The sequence below is a fragment of the Phaseolus vulgaris genome, chromosome 1 (assembly GCF_000499845.2).
Source record: "Phaseolus vulgaris cultivar G19833 chromosome 1, P. vulgaris v2.0, whole genome shotgun sequence".
NCBI classification, from domain to species: Eukaryota; Viridiplantae; Streptophyta; class Magnoliopsida; order Fabales; family Fabaceae; genus Phaseolus; species Phaseolus vulgaris.
The window spans coordinates 47,994,896-48,013,410 of NC_023759.2; the positions used below are offsets into that span (position 1 = coordinate 47,994,896).

General features: G+C 31.4%; 3 protein-coding genes across 7 annotated transcripts; all 3 read right to left on the bottom strand.

The window, feature by feature from the left end:
• Positions 1-4,706: 4,706 nt before the first annotated feature.
• On the bottom strand, positions 4,707-6,351 carry LOC137814909 (uncharacterized). The gene is made up of 2 exons (XM_068617850.1): positions 6,210-6,351; positions 4,707-5,406 (listed from the first exon to the last, which is right to left on the bottom strand). Exons 1-2 carry the CDS (start codon positions 6,277-6,279, stop codon positions 4,850-4,852), a joined length of 627 nt encoding a protein of 208 aa, XP_068473951.1. The 5' UTR covers positions 6,280-6,351; the 3' UTR covers positions 4,707-4,849.
• An 821-nt stretch (positions 6,352-7,172) lies between these two features.
• LOC137814908 (peptide chain release factor PrfB2, chloroplastic) lies at positions 7,173-12,388 on the bottom strand. 5 transcript variants are annotated; one of them, XM_068617847.1, is made up of 7 exons: positions 11,878-12,388; positions 11,479-11,691; positions 10,977-11,078; positions 10,618-10,755; positions 10,002-10,306; positions 7,780-7,933; positions 7,173-7,667 (listed from the first exon to the last, which is right to left on the bottom strand). In XM_068617847.1, the coding sequence occupies exons 1-7, from the start codon at positions 12,262-12,264 to the stop codon at positions 7,536-7,538; spliced, it is 1,431 nt and encodes a 476-aa protein (XP_068473948.1). In that variant the 5' UTR covers positions 12,265-12,388; the 3' UTR covers positions 7,173-7,535. The 5 variants fall into 5 exon arrangements, 3 of the variants coding, with proteins under 3 accessions (XP_068473948.1, XP_068473949.1, XP_068473950.1); XR_011081695.1 differs by having other exon boundaries at positions 7,250-7,667; positions 9,760-10,306; XR_011081696.1 differs by lacking the exons at positions 7,173-7,667; positions 7,780-7,933 and adding exons at positions 8,227-8,365; positions 8,486-8,597.
• A 1,417-nt stretch (positions 12,389-13,805) lies between these two features.
• LOC137814920 (universal stress protein A-like protein) lies at positions 13,806-15,035 on the bottom strand. The gene is made up of 4 exons (XM_068617870.1): positions 14,738-15,035; positions 14,465-14,565; positions 14,233-14,351; positions 13,806-14,068 (listed from the first exon to the last, which is right to left on the bottom strand). Exons 1-4 carry the CDS (start codon positions 14,934-14,936, stop codon positions 13,969-13,971), a joined length of 519 nt encoding a protein of 172 aa, XP_068473971.1. The 5' UTR covers positions 14,937-15,035; the 3' UTR covers positions 13,806-13,968.
• Between the last annotated feature and the right edge of the window lie 3,480 nt (positions 15,036-18,515).

Here is an 18,515-nt window from a genome sequence, read left to right on the forward strand (position 1 = left end):
ACTTTAACATGAGCATTATCACACTCTCTAATCCCAAAACTATCAGAAGAAGAGAAAAAACTTGAAGAAAAAGAGACTCCGAAAAAAAAATAGATATTGTTTAATCAATTCATTATTTTTCTTTTACATATTATTTTTTGTTTTTCATTTTCGACTCATTCATAATTATTTTTGTATATATGTTAAATTTTTATCATCGTAAAAATTGAGTAAAAAATAATACAGATACACATACGTTATTAATAATATATATATATATATATATATATATATATATATATATATATATATATATATTATAAATGAAATATATAAAACTAATAAGAACAATGATTGATGGGTTGATACATAATCTGCAACTAGTGATGCATCATCCCTATATTCTTCCCCAACCGTCCATGGGTTTTGGGGACCTCTGTGGTTCCTTAGATATAGACATCAGATTTGGATGTCTGGGGTGGGAAAAGAGTGAATCAATGAGAGATATGAACCAAAAGCTACTTTTTCTTTTCTTTTTTCAATTTCATGGCTGCCAAATTGGCCACTTCCACTCTTAGATACCAGTAACACTGTAACGGCACCAAATGCGATTACTCGACGCTGAAACTAAAGGGGAATAGTGCAAAGGCACTTTTGCAAGAGGTGGGGTACAACAACAAAGAAAACGAAAGCTACAAGAGGATGTTCCTAAAAAAATAAGAATAAACTAAAACATTTTTAACTACAATATTTAACATTTTATAAGAAGGATTAGATGGGTTTAAAAAAAATAGAAGTGATTTTGTTTACATGTGAAAAGTATAAATTATATGGATCCTAAAAATGAAAATGCTTTTGTTTGTTCGTTTTGAGTGTGATTGGTGAGTTGAGGCAGCTTTCGGTTGTGGCATGGTAAGACAGAGATTGGTGGGGCATGAAGAAAGTCAAATATACTTTTGATAATTTGTTTTATATAGAGAGATGTGTGGAAACCACACGAAGGCGTGTGCCGTGAGGAGCCACGTATCCTCCGAATCACGCTCTGCCGTCACCCTCCTTCATTCTTAATTCCTTTCACAAACTACCCACGCAACCACCAATCACCACATTTTCCTTTCATTCCTCTCAAGAACCAACTACATCAAATAATACGTAGTGGTTTCAAATTGATTTTAGTGAAATGAATTAGTTTCTCTCTATTAAAAAGTTATAATTACACTCTAACTCAATCTTAAAAAAAATTATAAAATTGAGTTAAACTTAAATTTACAAATTATTTAAAAGTAATTCTAACGAAAGTTTGTTGGATTTATAAAGTCATATAGATCACTATCAAACCATCTATCATATATAGTTTTGTATACGAGTTGATAGATCTAAACGTTGAGTGTTAAAAATCATACATCAATTAGAAATAAGAACATTTTATAATATAATATATAAATGAATGTAAACTTCATTTTATTAACTAGTTTTATAAAGTTGAGTTAAATTTAAAATCTAATTTTTAGTAGTATTTAACATCAAAGATCAAATGAGTTGTGTGGGAAATCATGCGTAACAACGAGAATTTGTTAGAGATCTCACATCGATCAGAGATGAGGACAACTCATTGTATATAAATGAGTGCAAACCTCATTTTCATGAGTCAGTTTTATAAGGTTGAGTTAGCCTTAAAGTCCACTTTTTACTAGAATTAGCATTAATAATAAGAAACGTGACGAGTCTAAAGTCAAAGACTAAGGTATATATGGTTTGAACCCATGAAGGTGCATGCACTGTAGTACAGTCGTGGTGAGAAGCGGATGCACGTTGGATGAAGGAGGGAAAGAGTGAGCTTAGGGTCAGTTTGTTTCCAATCATGGATTTGCGTAAGCCAACAAAATCAAAGAAAACACGAAAATAAAATAAGGTAAAAAACTTTTGATGTTTTTTTTTCGTAACTATATGCTAAGATTTGCAAAGAAAATCACGATTATAATTACAAAAACTCTGCATTATGTACAATAATAAATAAAATAGCATGTATAAATTCAATATTAAGCTGACTAGTAAGTGTTGGAGAATCGGTTGCAGACATATTAAATATATATTATAGTTTTATATTATTAATATTTATATTTATATTATTATTAAAATAATAAAAATAGTCAATATATAAAATAATAATAATATAAAAAATTGTTGGAGATCCTACATCGACTAGAGATTAGAGCCTTTCATAGTATATAAGTGGGTGCAAACTTCATCCCATTGAACCAGTTTTATGAGCCTGAATTAGGCTTAAAGTTCACTTCGTAATTTAGTATCAGAGCCATTTTGAATTAGGCTTATTGTGCCACCTCCTATCGGACCACCCATAATATATAGTCTCACGCACGAGTTGGCGGTCTCAGCGTGAATGAGTGCAAACCTCACCCCCATTGAGAGGTAAAGTCCACTTCGTAATAAAAATATTAATAATAATTATATAATAAAAAAAACAATTTCAAATCACATCTATATCACTTACGAACTTTCATATATTTTTTTTTTCAATTCTTAATCCAAATAACTTTTTTCTCCATATACTTTCCCTTCAAATCTAGTTCATAAAATCTACTCCATAATCCAACGAAAACCGAATACATTCAAGACTATTTCTAACCAGTTTATTGATTATATTTTATATTATAGTACAAGAGTGATTTGAAAACGATTACTGGGATGCTGAAGAGGGAATGAATGATAAATATTATTGACAACGAAATTGATTTTGAATCCATGTGTATATAATTGAAAAATATATTGGGAGATATTTTTGTATAAACAATTTTTTTATGATTATTTATATTTTTATTTTGATTACTATCAGTGGATAAAGAAAGAGGGTAAGTAACTTTTTTTTAGAAATTTATTATCACTTTTCATATTTCTTTAGAAGTTTAAATAAAAAAAAGTTATAATTTCATCACACATGTCAATAGATTAAATAATTATTTTAAGATAGAATTCTAACAAATTATACTCATTTATATTAAGATTCAATTCTAAAATAATATATGATATATATATATATATATATATAATCACTAAAGTAAAAAAAATAATTAAATTTTAAGTCTTTAATAAATTTGGATATTTTTAATATCTTTAATAAGTTTTATTGGTCTATATTTAGTACTAAAAAAATCTATATTTTTCAATTGAGCTTCTTCTTGTTTATTTTGTAGGTTAATTGGGTGATATGATTGTTATTTTACCATGTTTTCTTTTTACTTATCTTCACATGTTATTTTCTATAAATATTAAATGTCATAGTTTTGTGGTTAATATAATAGAAACTTTTATTATTGGATTAAAGTAAACAAAAATGAAAATGAAGGCAAAACAAAACCTAAATATGATGTAAGATTGTGGAACTCCTCACCCTTATTTCACAGTCTCCGAACATTTGTAAACTAAACCTAATATTTAAAATGTTTTATTTGTAATGACTTCATATATTTTTAGTTCTAAAAAAATATAAGTAAGTTTTAAATTTCTGACAATTTTTTAATCATTATTTTTTATCTTTATTTTAATTAAGGTTATATTAACGATGAAAATAAAAGTATTTATTAATACAATGAAGGTAACAAAAATTATTTTAAACTGAAATAATTAAATATGTTTAGATATATACATGATTTGATTAAGTAATATATTTCTTACTTAATATAAAAATATATATAATTATACGTTATTTTTTATTTTCAACCAAGAATTTTAATTTTTTACATTGTACTTTTAATAAAAAATAATTATAATTTTCTTATATGCTTTCAATTTACTTTCTATATATTAATTTTGATATTATAATTTTGAATATTATAAAATATTTTAACCTTAAATAAAATAAAATAAGTAATAAATATATTTTATATTTTTAAAAATAATAATTAAAATATATTAAAACTGGGTGTAAAACTAAAAAAATATTATTATTCTTTTTTTTTCTTTGTTACATAATTTAATAATAAGATAAAGTAGTTGTTTTCATAATATATTAATATATTTTTTATTAATTACTATACGTAGAAAATTGTAATTTGATAATCATAAAATAAAAATTATATACACACTTTCCAATCTCAAACCCACTAATAGAAGAAGAGAAAATCAAATAAGAGGAGAAAAAAAAATGTTGAATAATCAATTCATATTTTTTATATGTTATTTATCTAAAAAAATTTATGTATGTATGTTAAACTTCTATGTTAATATGTTTCTAAATTAGTTTCTATTATTGTTAAATGGTTTCTAATTTGACATATAATTAGCTACCAAAGTTTTTCTACCAAATTTAGAATCTAAATAATTTATAGTTAAAACCTTGATAGCTAATTAAATACCGATTTAGAAACTATTTAACAATAATAGAAATTAATTTAGAAATCAACAAATTGTTTAGTTTCTAAAATAACTATTTAACAATAATAGAAATTAATTTAGAAATCAACAAATTGTTTAGTCTCTAAAATAATATATAATTTAATCACTATAGCAACTAAATATTTTTTATCTTTAAAATTAATTTTTATTTCATAATTTTCTTGTAAGACAGATCAGAAGGTAACAACATTCCGATAATAAAAATTATGCATGTTTCCAAACATAGCATTGGAGCATAAATGTTGAAGAAAATCCAATTTATAAACATTGTTGTAGACTTGCATATACATCCAAAATGGAAGAAAATAACAATGTTGTAACTTACAACTTTCATTTCACTTAGAATCTTTTAGATGTTTTGGAGTTATACAGTAGAAAGTAGATTCAAACATTGAAAACTTTACATCATAATTAATCTTCTAGTTGGTTAGTTAGCTAAAGTTACTTAAAGTTTTCTCTATAGTGTTTGAACAGAATGCAACAAGAAATGCAGTCCATTAACGACATCATATAGCATTAGCCCTAGTTTACCTCCAAACCAGCTACCCATCTGACTTCCAACAAGGTAACCAAGTCTCCCAAGCCTTTGCTCCCCAAGAAAGCCTCCAGCATAAGTTCCAAACAAAGTGCCACTTCCCCTAAAGAACCCCTCAGTCAAAGTACCACCATAGTACACAGATTCAAAAAAATCCCATCCTGAAGACATGATAGGACCCATAGTGACTTTGGCTTTACGAGAAGCCAATTTTGCTGCCTTTTCACCTTCTTTTTTGGCATATTTCACTGAAGCACTTTCTGTCATTCCCTGCTTCACAACATCAACAAGGGCAGATTGCGTTGCTTCTTGCCTTGCTCCTTCAACACGAGCAGCTCTGATATTGTTCATGTACAGCTTCACACCTTCCTTCACACTACATGCTAATGTTCCAGAATTCATGTCAAAGCAATTTAAGAGTGCGAACTTCCCAGTATGGGATGATGCACTCTCACCAACAAGTTGCTTGCATTTTTTGGCTAAAAGAAGGAGCACGGAATAATGAGCAACAAGAATGTGTTAGTGATAAGGAACAAGTTCAAGATCAAAACAAGAATGTCTTCAAATATTCTAATCATTCATTTTATAGTTAACAATGGAGATTGCATATTAATTGTATCTTTATCACTCCAGAGGAAGCAGAATCCACCACATTAATGATCACATAATAAAATTAAAACATGCACATCACACAAGAAATATTCTACGCTGTGTAACTATTATGTGAACAATCATGATAGTCCCAGACAATTGGTGCAGAATTATTTATCAGTAAAAACAATATTTATCAGTTAAAACTTGATATTAAAATATTACTTTGATTAATAGAATTCTGATTATAGACTCTTGTAGTACTTCACAATCAATATTTGTAGAAAAATAAAAACTAATTATGCAAACTCTCCCAAATTAAGATCATTGTCAAATTCTTCACGAATAATTAGTATGAAGTAAGCAATAAACATTCACTGTCCAATCGTGCCTGATGCAAGATTACGAGTAATTTGACATGAAATTAAAAAAAAAGGAACCGAATTTTTTTGCTGTTTTTCTTCCTTTATTTTCTACGCAATCAAACAAAGTAGAGATGCAAGAGTTAAATCATTGATATCTGCTATATTTTTTAATCTCATTGATGTCTGCCACATTTTTTAATCTCGTTGATGTCTATAATTAGATAACATCAATGTCAAATGGTTTCAGAGAAAGATGAAGAAAAGGTAAATCAATTGTAAGAAAAAAAAAATAGAATAGATTGAATAGGAAATGAAAAATTGGATACCTGTGACGCTAAAAGCAACGATGGCAGTCACAATGGTTAGAAATCGAACTTTCTTCTTCTGGAAAGCCATGGCATGGCAGTAACGGAAAACGAAATGTAAGGAATTATTTAGAAATTAGTGTAAAGTATAAACAATGATAAATTAAAGAGGCCTTCAAATGAAACCTTCCAAGAGAGGGAAGAATCTTAACAATAGATTCTTGGTTTGAGGTTCAGGTAAAATTATTGCTAGCAAGAGAGAAGCCAAATTCGAAAGTGCACAACGTTAATGATTATGGGTTGTCTAATCGGCCCAACTACATTGTTTAAAATGGGCTTGCATTAGGCATTAAAATTTCATGTAATGAATTCAGCAATGTGTACGTTGGTTTCGGACAACTTCAATTATATAATCTTAATTATTAGGATAACATTAATGTAAAAAGCACTAAACAATATATATAAGTCTTGTTTTCTATATTTAACGGGATCTGTATAAATTTTATGTAATATTAAATTAAAATTTTCAGTCTAATTACATTAACCTCACAATTATCCTTACGTATCATTCTTTTCTATCACGCTATCATTAAAACTATTTCACTTTTAGCCTCTAAATTTATTTATTTTAATTTTAATTTTTTTATTGAATGTCACCCACATGTTACATTCTGTCACAAAAGCTGTTTACCTTCATTCTTTTCTTTCAATCAATTCCCACTTCCATAATGAAGCATACCATAGGATCGATATGTCAGTCACGAAGTTTGTTCAAGATTGCAATTTCTTAAGTCGGGATTAGCAAAAAGAATATTGCAACTTAAAATATCGAAACATCGAAAGGAATGAAAAAGAATATCGTAGATTTGTTACAAATTTGTCGAAAATAACTTCTCCAACTGAGATTAAAAGAACAAAAGGTACTTGCCGTTAACGTTGATATATACTGTTAGACTCATTAGTGTAGCAAGAGATAAACGCAAATTCTAGTAAAAAAATCATCCTTTATTCCCAGGAGATAAAAAGGATACAAATCTCACGTTCCTTCTACTAGTGTCATGTGTATATAAACGAATCTTAAAAGAACAATAATCATGGTTTGCCTGCATCAAAGGTAATGGGAAGTTATTCCGACTCCGCAAGCCAAAAAATATCAAGCTTCATACTTCCACATATATATAATTTAGTGATATGTATTTGTCGCGGCACATATACCATAGGAAGCCAAAAATGCTTCCTTATATTCTGATATAAACCTTGATGAGAAATGACTTAACCTCAGACTCTGAAAATGCATTTCAGCACTGAATATGCAAAATATTGCCATAGGCTGAGAATTTGATTGATTTAAGCATCATCCTCTTTATCCAAAGAAGCTGATAGATAGCTCAAGATGAATCCGTCTAGATCACCCTCAAGGACGGAGTCAGGATCTGAAACCTCATAGTTTGTTCTAAGATCTTTCACCATACGGTAAGGCTGCATCATACATAAAATAATATTAGTTATTATTAAAATTAAGGTAAAATGCCTAGATCATGTCAGACTGCTAAAAAATGGGAGGGAGAGACATGTACAATCTCAAACCTACATGGAGAACATAACTACGAATCTGACTGCCCCATGTTATGTCAGTGAGAGACTCTGTATGTTGTGCATTGAACTTAGCCTGGCGTGCCATCTCCAGTTGGTCTAACCTTGACTGAAGCACAGCCATAGCTGAAGCCTTATTCTGATGCTGCGATCTGTTTTCAAATAATACCCAAAATCAAAACCTAAGAACACAACATAATAAATGGTTGATTGAGAATACAAACAAGATCATTTCCTGAGGCATGGACGAGCACTACCCTTAAGGATTTATCTGTGTCGTGCAAGCCCCTCAGAGTACAATAGGAACTTCTCGGGTGGTACCAAGGAGCACAGAACCAGCAAGCAAGTTCTCAAGAGCAAAGAACACCAGATAGAAGAAGAGAGGAGAGTGAGTGAAGGTGTATTTTGGAGGAGAGGAGAGGCACTTTTTGTAGGAATTGAAGACTTGACCTACACGGTCACAAACTCCCATAATCACCTAGGTTATGGGAGTTTTGGAGGAACATTGAGTAGATAGTGGAGGCACATTGCAGAGAAAGGTGAGGCAACGTTCATGGAACTTGGAAGCAAAGGATCCCATAAACCTAGGTTCCAACGTTCACAAAGTCAAAAATTAAGGAAATCCAAATAGGCTTTAAAATTTATATAGCCAGAGGCAAAAAAGAAAAAAAACAAATAAACCAAGTGGTAAAAAGAACCTTGACCTTCTTATTGCATGGGGAAGGAGGGAATCGCCGGGAATTGAACTAAATCGTGCATAGAAACCTCAAATGAGGCCCACAACTTCATGAATACGAGGATCACCTCCTTTGCTACCTAATATAAACCCTTTGAGTGTGTGTAATCTAGGCAATGTAGGACTATATATCTTTTGTAATACTCAAAATTCACAACAATTCCCCATATATTGCAAAAGGTAAGAGAAAGAAGAAAATTTTGGATCTCGTATAAGAGGTAATGTATCGAAACTGGTATAACAAGTTATATGAACTTGTCCTAGATTTAGAAACTTAACCCACAATATAGTTGGTATAACAAGCTATATGAACGAAAAACACTTAGTGTGTGCTAGCGATTAATTAATCACTTCCAGTGTTATCGCTATGTTGCGCTTACTACACCATGTACATGCCTAGTATTCATGAGTGTTCTACAAATCTTGCCAAAATCTCATGCAAGAGGACCCATTTGACGTTCATATAGGTGATTTCATCAAGTGTATACTGCAAATCACACATCACCCATAAGGGATATGAAAATCATTAAAAAGTTTTTAGAAGTTCAAATTCCTTATACCACATAGAATTAAGTACAAAGTTTACCATCTCAATGACATCAAGCACTTTCACACACTACAGAAATGGACAAATTTGATTTCAAATCAATTTTAGTGCTAGTAAAACTAACAAGTGACTAGTTTTTACCCATATCAATAAAAAATCTTGGGTTTCCATCACTTGTTTGTTTACCAGAGCCTTGAGTCTCGTTCCCCTTGATGTTTATAAAATCATCTTTCTCTGTAGGGTTTTCGTCAAAGGATCTACTAGATTTTGTTCTGACTTAATATAATCAATGGAATGTTTCACTCTTTAGCAACTGCTTTATCAAATCATGTCTCAATTGTACATATCTGTTCTTTACATTGTAAGTTTAGTTTTTAGCTATAGTTAAGTAAATGTGTGTTTTGAAGAAGAAGAGAGACATCTATTTATAGGAATTGGAGACTCTACACGGTCACAAACTCCCATGATTGCCTAGGGTACTAAAGTTTTGGAGGAACGTTGCTTAGATAGTGGAGGCACATTGCAGGGAAGGGGAGGCAACATTCATGGAACGGGAAACCAAAGGATCTAGTAAACCTCGGATCCAACATTCACAAGGCCAAAAACTAAGGAAATCTGGATAGGATATAAAATTTATATTAACCAAAGGCAAAAGAGAAAATAAATAATAAACCAAGTGGTAGAAAAACCTAGACCTCCTTATTGCCCGTGCTGGGGAAATGGCAGGATTTCAACTGAACCGTGCACAAAAAGCCCAAATGAGGCTCACAACTTCATGCACACGAGGCCCACCTCCTTTGCTACCCACTTTGTCTTGGTATATAAACCCTTTGAGAGTATGTCATCTAGGCAGTGTGGGACTATATGCCTTTTGTAATACTCGAAATTCACAAAACACAACACAATCAATGTGTGAATATGTACACATATTTCTTACCTTTCGTTCTGACAAGTTGCAGTAACTCCTGTAGGAATATGAACTATTCTTACAGCACTATCGGTTGTGTTAGCATGCTGGCCACCAGGACCACCAGCCCGAAATCGTTCAATTCTAAGATCAGATTCATTAATCTGTACATGGGTAGATCCATCACCTAGGATTGGAATCACTGCCACAGCAGCAAATGAAGTATGTCGTCGCTTATTGCTGTCAAAAGGTGATATGCGCACCAGCCTGTGCACTCCTATTTCTGCTTTGACATATCCAAATGCAAACTCACCATCTACTTTAATGGTAGCTCGCTGAAAAAGCAAATAGACCCATATATTCAGAAACTAGCAGTTCCCTTCAAAAGAAAATATAACATAAGGGAATAAGTGTCAAAGGCAAAATCTATGTTGAACTAGGCTACAAAAGGAAATGGAATCCTATTGGTGATCTTGCTTGAAGTTTAAATGCTATGCAAATTAAGCAACATAGAACTTGACAGTTGAAAATCAGAAACAGTAATCACATTAGAGGTAGGTAGCCATGGGCCATGCATGCAAGACTTTTGTGGAAAATTGCAAAATAATTTTAAAGTAAATAATTCTGAAATGGTGTGAAGAAGAACCTTGATTCCTGCAATCTCACCAGGCATTTCATCCATTAAAGTTACTTTATATCCACGCCGCTGTGCCCATGACTTATACATCTGCATGACCATTGATGCCCAGTCCATGCTCTCCGTACCCCCAGCCCCAGCTTGAACCTATATAATTATATAATAGTAAGCTTAAAAAGGCATATACGCATACATAACATAGGCCAAGTTCACTTCTTTCTAACGAAGCACGAGGGAAAAAATTGTTAAGATATACTAGTGCAGGATACCAACATCATGTTTTTAGACCTAGATTGATGGCTTGGGCATGAATAGTGATAAAACCAGAAACGCCGTAATAAAAACTTTTAAATGTCTATGACAACAACCTCAATGTAGCAAGAACAAGAATCTTGCTCCCCAGCAAGCAACGCCTCTAGCTCTTTCTCTTTTGCATCTCTTCTCATGTTAAGCAAAACTTTCAATGATTCCTGAAAAGGGAAATATTCAATGCATGAATATATAAATCTGCATGTACTAGAAAGAAATGATCAATCTAACTCCTCTCTACAAACATTGAAAGAGAACAAATTAGTGTTCAACATCAATATATGTTTCCTACAAATTATATCTACCACATAATACGTTGAGCCCTAAAGATTTTCAAACATTTCAGTGTCTACTTAAATTTTCTTTCTTGTGACAATAAATTACCAAATCCTCACCGGCTTAAATTTTTAGTTGTGTTATTCTCCTCATCTTCACTCTACTTTGAACACCAAATCAAAGGAACATAAGGGTCAGATTATTAAGCATCACACCCTTTTGTATGTATAAGACTATAAAAAAAAGGCGAATACATGCCTAGGATAAGATGAAGCGAGTCCCCACCGATTCCAAATCCGCATCATTCTCTTCGCGGGCAAGCTTTATCATGTCAATATGCTCAAGTAACTCTTGTTCCAATGCATTTACTTCTTTCATTTTCCCCAGGAGCGAACCATGTTCTCGGCTTATTTTACCTGCGCGCACCGGATCATCCCAAAGGTCTTCCTTACCCAGCTGGAATGATAACATATCCAACCTCACCTTCAATTTTTCCCACTGCCACCACAACACACACGATCAAGCTCTAACAAACGCAAGAAAAAAATTTGGAAATCAGAACAATTACACTAATGCCACTAAAACAAACACCAATCAGTACTAATTAGTAATTAACTACTTAATAACTTACTAAGCAATGATTAAAAAAAGCACGTTTAATTAAAGAGAAAACAGGGTATTTACCTGTAAGCGGCGTTTGATCAAATTAATAGATTGAGCTACAGCGGCGGCATGACTCTTCCAATCGCCGTCGTTTTCGTCCAGAATGTTCCAATTATTGGCCAGAATTTTTTGGACCGTGAGCCCATCAGAGGTTGAGGGCTCGGTGGCGGCGGCCTCAGAGACCCAAAAACGAATTTGGAGAAGCGCGTTAGAGAAGCGGGAACTTGGGATCGAATTTGAAGAGAAGCAAGGATTGGTTTTTTGTGGAAGGGAATGTGACGATTGGTGACACCAAAACCAGCATGTGGAGGCCAGAGTGTGATGAGACTCGGACGAGTTTCCGACGAGTTTGTGCAGAAACGGGGACAAGGCCTTAGTCCTAAGAGATTTTCGTAGTAAACATGTCATGCTGTAGCCCTTGTGTATGACAGAACAATGCAAACAGGGAAACTAACACTTCTGTGAGGAGAAGAAAAGAAACAGAACCCCACCTTTCAGCTTCAGGACTCTACGAAGACGATGAAGATGCTCATGCTGCAGCTGAACTCATGAACTCTCCAACGGGTCCTATGGGCCTACCATAGGGTTTCGGCTTCGGATTTTACTTCCTGCATTCCCCATGTTTCAACTTGCAACCCCAAAGTTGAGTGAAATGACTAAATTGCCCTCCATCCGAAGAAAAAGAGAGAACGATTGTGAAAAGAAGGTCGTTCTGGAAAGCTTATTTCAAAAAAACGCATTCCATAAGATGTTATACGTTCCAAAATATATTTTGAAAGTTCATTCCAAAAACTTTGTTTCCAATATTTTATTCAATTGCGTATTCCGAATAAAAGTTCAAGAATCAGTAATCCGAAATCAAATCACTTTAAAGAAGGCAAAATGGTTATTTTAAAAATTATAATATGTACCAAGAAATTGTGGGGTGCATGAAGAAAAATCCTAGAGTTTTATGTCAAGTAAACCCAGGAATTACAGCAAAGGATTGCTGTTTACACTTTTTATTAACATACTCATTTTTATATTTTTAAGAAAAATCTTCTTTCAGAAACTAACTTCTTGGATTTGTTTAGGTAATAAATAACAATACTTTCAGAAAACTATTGTGTTTATACTTCTAAAAACTAATCATTTACTCGCCTTTTCTCGTTATTTTTTTGGTGCTTTTTAAAAGAAATCTATAACTGTATTTAGTGACTAAAACTCACTTTCTAGAAAATGAAATTTTTGATAATTTTGTTTTAAAAAATAAGCCAAACATGAACATATTTACAATACCTATCTTGAAAGAACTGCAAATCTCCTTGTATTAAATGTCCCCTAAATTTTAGCTGAAAAAAATTATAACTCAGCTCTTTTTCAGAAATATTTAAAAAAAAACTAGTCTTAAAACCCACAGTAGAAGATAACAATCATAACACTTTCGTTCGTTAGTATATATACTTTTGATTTATTTGTCACAATAACATAGATTCTACTCCTAAAATTCAGGTTGCTTGAAGACCATTAAACATTTATCGAATATAAAAGGTAGAGAATTTATGTATCTAAAATATAAGTTTCACATAAATAATGCATGAATTTTAAAAACAACAAAAATAGTATTAATTGAGACTACATGTATTGATTCCTCAAAAGGGCTATTTTAATTTACACGTTCATAGTTCCTTCATTTTTGTTTTCAATATTGAAACTGTACAAACAAACTAATTAGGGCTTTTAGATGTCTGGGAAATATATTTTGTTTTTGAAATTATGCTTTATAATAAGGGGAAAAAACGACACATCATTGCTCCAGAAAATTCTTGGCAAAATGTAAGTCGGCGTCGTTTTTGTGAGTATAATACCTGAAAAACGAGTTATTATGCTTATTGAAATTTTCGAAGTTACGTGAACAACTTTCTAGCTCAAAGTAAATCAAATTTGGATTCACCAATCACACACCGATAAAACCGGTCCGAATTTATCCATTTATCCAAATTGAGACTCTAAGCAATCACAATTCTCAAAGATATTTCTGTTCAAGACATGAAACAAAAGCCTTTACATGAATCAACCACATGACAAGATCTTCCTACAAAAGCTACTCTTAAAAAGAACAAAACTGACATATCACTTCTCAGCACCTGCACATGGTTTTGGCTTCTTCACAATCAGAACTGGGCACTTCACCTTCTGGGAGCAGTGATTGCTTACACTTCCAAGAAAAATACTGAAATTCAAAAAAAGAAACCACACTTTACTGTACTATTCAAACATGCATAGGGAAACACAAAATGAAACAAACAATGGGACTCTGAAATATACTAATTTCATCTTCTGACAAAACTAAGCAAATTTTTAAAGAACTATAGGTTATCTATTTTAGCACTTTACCTCTTTATAAGTCCATGGCCGTGGCTACCCATGACTAGCAAATCAGCATTCAACTTCTCAGTCATCTCACAGATCACTTCCCTCGGGTCTCCACTCCCTATGTGTGTCTCCACCTTTACCTATGTAAGTGAACAAGAATTAAATCAAGAACTAACAGGAAAAAGGGTATGCTGATGATGATGATAAGATGGGTAATTCTTGAATCCAATCTCAAAAGAAGGAAGCAACATACGTTTTGGAGATTTTTACACAATCTCTTGGATTTCTCTATCACGCAATCGGCTACATCTTGACTATACTTGCGGATGGCTGCCCTTACCTCAGCAGAAAACACTGAAATTAACGAAACACAAGAATTATAACAATCTTGATTGAGAACAAGACTAATAAGAGCAACAAAATTGCCCTGAATAGGAGATAATTAGGTATTAATATCAAAGTTAAGAAATCTAATTACCCTAAAAACCAATAATTGGTGACTAATGATTATAAAAGGAAAGAATACCTGGAGCTTCAGGATCATCCAATCTGTCTGCGGCACTTGCATAAGTTCCATGATGGGGCTTGACGTATAGAAGGACAAGGTTATCAGTGGAATTCTGGAAAATGATGTTCTTGAGACTCCAAGAAAGAGCGTACATGCTCTCATCGCTTTCGTCCACGGCCACCAGGACCCTACGTTCGTTTCTAGATTCTTCACTCATTTCAAACTTTCACCAACTCAACAACAAAGAACAAAACAATCTGTGAGTGACAGCACTACCAAAGAAGGACTTTATTTATACTACTCCACACTAACCATCATTACAAATCAATTAATAACGACTTTTGTAATTTTATTTCATTACTCGTTTCGTTTACTGTATTTTTTCTCAGTTTTTTATTTTACATATATTTTTTAATCATCTTTATAACATTTATTCTTTGGTCTTTATTTCTATAAATTTTAAAACAATTGTTTATTTTTTTTATAAAATATTCGATATTTGATTTTAATTTCTTTAAATATTTTTTGTTTTTATCTTTCCAAAAATTTAAAATCACTAAGTTTAATCTCAATTCAAGATAAATAGCATGAGTTTGGTTCTTATCCATTCAACCATACCGTAGGATTGGTTCATGGTTTGGGGCGAAGTTGGCAGTAACATTTGATAGAATCTGTTGGCCTGGTCAAGGTTTGGACTTCTGGTTTTCGTTGTTTTTAAAATGTTATATAAATAAGTGGTGATTGGTTTGTATTATATTATTATTTTTTAAAATATATGAATAATTAATACTGTGTTATACTCATCAAATATTTTTTAATTTTTAAATATAGTTAAAAGTAAAATGAATTTTTGTATTAGGTAAATTTTTTTTTATCAGCCATAAAAAATAAGTAGATGGAATCACTTTTAACCCTTATACATAAAGAGCTAACGTCTTACCAACCTTCTACCAAGGAACACTTCGAACTTAAATAAGGAACAACCAAACCAAACTCAAGAAAACATTAAATAACCAACCTCATACAATCCACTGGGTTCAAAACCCAATTAAGGTATGTAAAAGAATTACAACAGGACTTTGCAAAAATTCAAGACCAAACATTTATCTGTACCAGTGCGAATGCATCTACCACGCCCCTGTCGAAGGTCAAAGAGTTCCTATGTCTCTAAATTCCACTCATAACACCAATCAAAATCTTCGTCATTAACCACATCAGAAGCCGAACACAACCTAAATTGTTGAAAATTTATCGAAAGGTCCTTGTGAATACAAACGACAATCTAGATATGTAAACTAATACGAAAGATTCATCTTAATACTAATAATTATACTAAATTTATTTAATTCAATAAATTATACAATTATTTAGGTTTCAGATATCAAAATTAAGTTTTTTTTTTCTTTATTAGTGTCGTTGTTTACATTGGTAGAGGTTGGTGGTGAGAAACGACAAATGTGGATTAAACAAATACAAATGGTAAGTAAGATCACGTTCTCAGATGATTCTAACTAGCATGGTCAATTAGCTAGCTTTTGACGGAAAATTAAACAATTGATTATTTTTCAGTTTTAATTTTAACTAAGGCTAGAAGAATAATTGCATAATAGAAAATTTTATCATATAGGTAGACATCAAACTTCATCCCTACTTATTTCTCCCTTAATCCCTTCTATTTGTATAATTGTCATCCAAATTATCTACTCTCTTTTTTTATTACATGAAAAATAATATAAAATTAAAAAAGAAAATAAAAATATGAGAGACTGAATAAAAAAAAGCAAAAAAAATCTCAAAAAGTAACCTAAACTACTACATTCATGGTTTAAATGGTTATTATGTATAAATAATTCAAGTTTCATTTTACAGTTGCAATTTCAAAGTATATATTAATGTCAAGGAAAGCGATAAGTATAAACTCAATAACTTAAATAAATAAAAAAGTTGAAATTTAGAATGGGACTTCATTAGAGTTTATCCAACGTTAAATTAGTAAGGCAAATTCCATAAATTCGAAACAATAGCAGGAAATCTATGATTAAAAAAACTGCAAGGATCCTAAAAATAGTTTATCTTAACAACATCCCAGTGTTGAAGTTGAGAAGATGGGTTCGTTTCTCAAAAATTGGGGAATACAATGACTTGAGAATATCAGTTTGTGTTTGTTCAGAATTCAATTTTGATTTTGTACTACCTGGTTAGAGATTTTCAAATATATCGTTACTCACTTTCAAAAATTTGGATAAAATCATTACTTAATCTTACTAAAATTGGCATTTTCTACCTTTAACTATTCTTAATTCTTACAGTTTTACACTTTCTTATTACAAACAAGTGATACTATTTTGACATCTTTTAGTTTGCCTTAACCTCGTTAGCAACTTTCAAACTTTTCTTCACTAAACTTCAAAATTCATAATCTTATCTTAACTCACAATCTCCAAGGATTTTAGTATTATTATAAGGTAATGTTTAACCCTTTTCTTTTCCTAACTTTACTCTTTTTCTTCCACTCTTAATTTTTCTTTTTTATGTAAATATTTGATGTTGTTTGAGCCGGTTATGGATCCAACTTTCGTAAACTTTCGTTTATATAGATTACAATCTTAAACATGACCAACGCCTATGATTGGACCATACATCAAAATTTAGATACTCATAAAAAGATATAGACGATGGTTCTTTTAAACATTTTCGAATATACCTTTATTTGTATCTTATTTGATGTAATATATAAGCAACGATTTTGATAGACTACGATTTTTAGTTGGCGTCTATAATTCAAAAGTATAGACAACGTACTCATAAACATCGATTTTAAAACTGTCGTCTAAAAATCACTGTCTAAGATCTTCTTTTTTTTTACAGTAATACCTAAAAATATAGCTTGATTATCTAGGAAGTACTCATTCAGTATACTTTACTTACTCACTAAACACTTATAAAATATTTGTCTAGTTATGCTTTTATTAACTTGAACGCCAAAAAATCTTTTGTAGATAGACATCCACTCAATATTTTATCAACAAATTTGACAATCATTATTAAGATAATTAAGTTTGACCAATGATTGTCTTTCTCATAACCTCTCTCAATCCATTTAGATAGTTTCAACTCAGTTAAAGTAAGAAAAACCTTTGTTTGATTCTTGAAATGTATTAAGAAGATCTTACTCTCTTTTTTTGTTTATTTTAGAGTTTAAACATCAAATTTTAAAAAGTACTTTAGAATTATGTTAAGAAGTGAGCTTTAAGCCTAACTCAACCTTATAAAACCAGCTCATAGGATGAGGTTTGCATCCCACTTATATACAATGAAATGTCCTTATGTGTAGTCGATGTGAGATCTCCAACAAATTATGTTTCAATTGAATTAATAATGTTCCACGTGTTTGGTCATTTTCAATAAAAAAAAATTGTCATATATTACTTGTGTCTAGATGTTAATATAAATGTGTAAATAAAATTAAAAGTGTAATTTAAATGTTATATATGTTTAAGATGTAACTAAATGTATTTATGTAGGATGGAGGTGAACTGATCGGTTTAGTGTAGTAGGGGAATAATGTTTTTAGTTTTGAATTTAGTTAATTTAAGGGGGGAGGTAAGCTTGGTAAACTTGAATTTAGTTTATGTACAAACGCATATTCCATGTCCATTTTTGTGGTTGATCCTTCTTCAATTTTTCTTTCTTCGTCTCTCCAATTCTCAAAGAAAGCGATTTTCTACTATTTTTTTGCGTTTTCTTCCATGAACTAGTTGGACAGAGAAGAAGTATATTGAGGTTTTGCCTTGTT

Excerpts from the sequence above, each read along its gene's own strand:
- LOC137814908 (XM_068617847.1), bottom strand. The coding sequence starts at position 12,264 with ATGACATGTTTACTACGAAAATCTCTTAGGACTAAGGCCTTGTCCCCG. Across the intron at positions 10,756-10,976 it reads CTTGTTCTTGCTACATTGAG|GTTCAAGCTGGGGCTGGGGG; the intron begins GTTGTTGTCATA and ends ATAATTATATAG. Across the intron at positions 7,934-10,001 it reads GCAACTTGTCAGAACGAAAG|ATCGCAGCATCAGAATAAGG; the intron begins GTAAGAAATATG and ends ATTTGAAAACAG.
- LOC137814920 (XM_068617870.1), bottom strand. The coding sequence starts at position 14,936 with ATGAGTGAAGAATCTAGAAACGAACGTAGGGTCCTGGTGGCCGTGGAC. Across the intron at positions 14,566-14,737 it reads GGATGATCCTGAAGCTCCAG|TGTTTTCTGCTGAGGTAAGG; the intron begins GTATTCTTTCCT and ends CGTTAATTTCAG. Across the intron at positions 14,069-14,232 it reads GGCCATGGACTTATAAAGAG|TATTTTTCTTGGAAGTGTAA; the intron begins GTAAAGTGCTAA and ends TTTGAATTTCAG.
- LOC137814909 (XM_068617850.1), bottom strand. The coding sequence starts at position 6,279 with ATGGCTTTCCAGAAGAAGAAAGTTCGATTTCTAACCATTGTGACTGCC. Across the intron at positions 5,407-6,209 it reads CGTTGCTTTTAGCGTCACAG|CCAAAAAATGCAAGCAACTT; the intron begins GTATCCAATTTT and ends TCCTTCTTTTAG.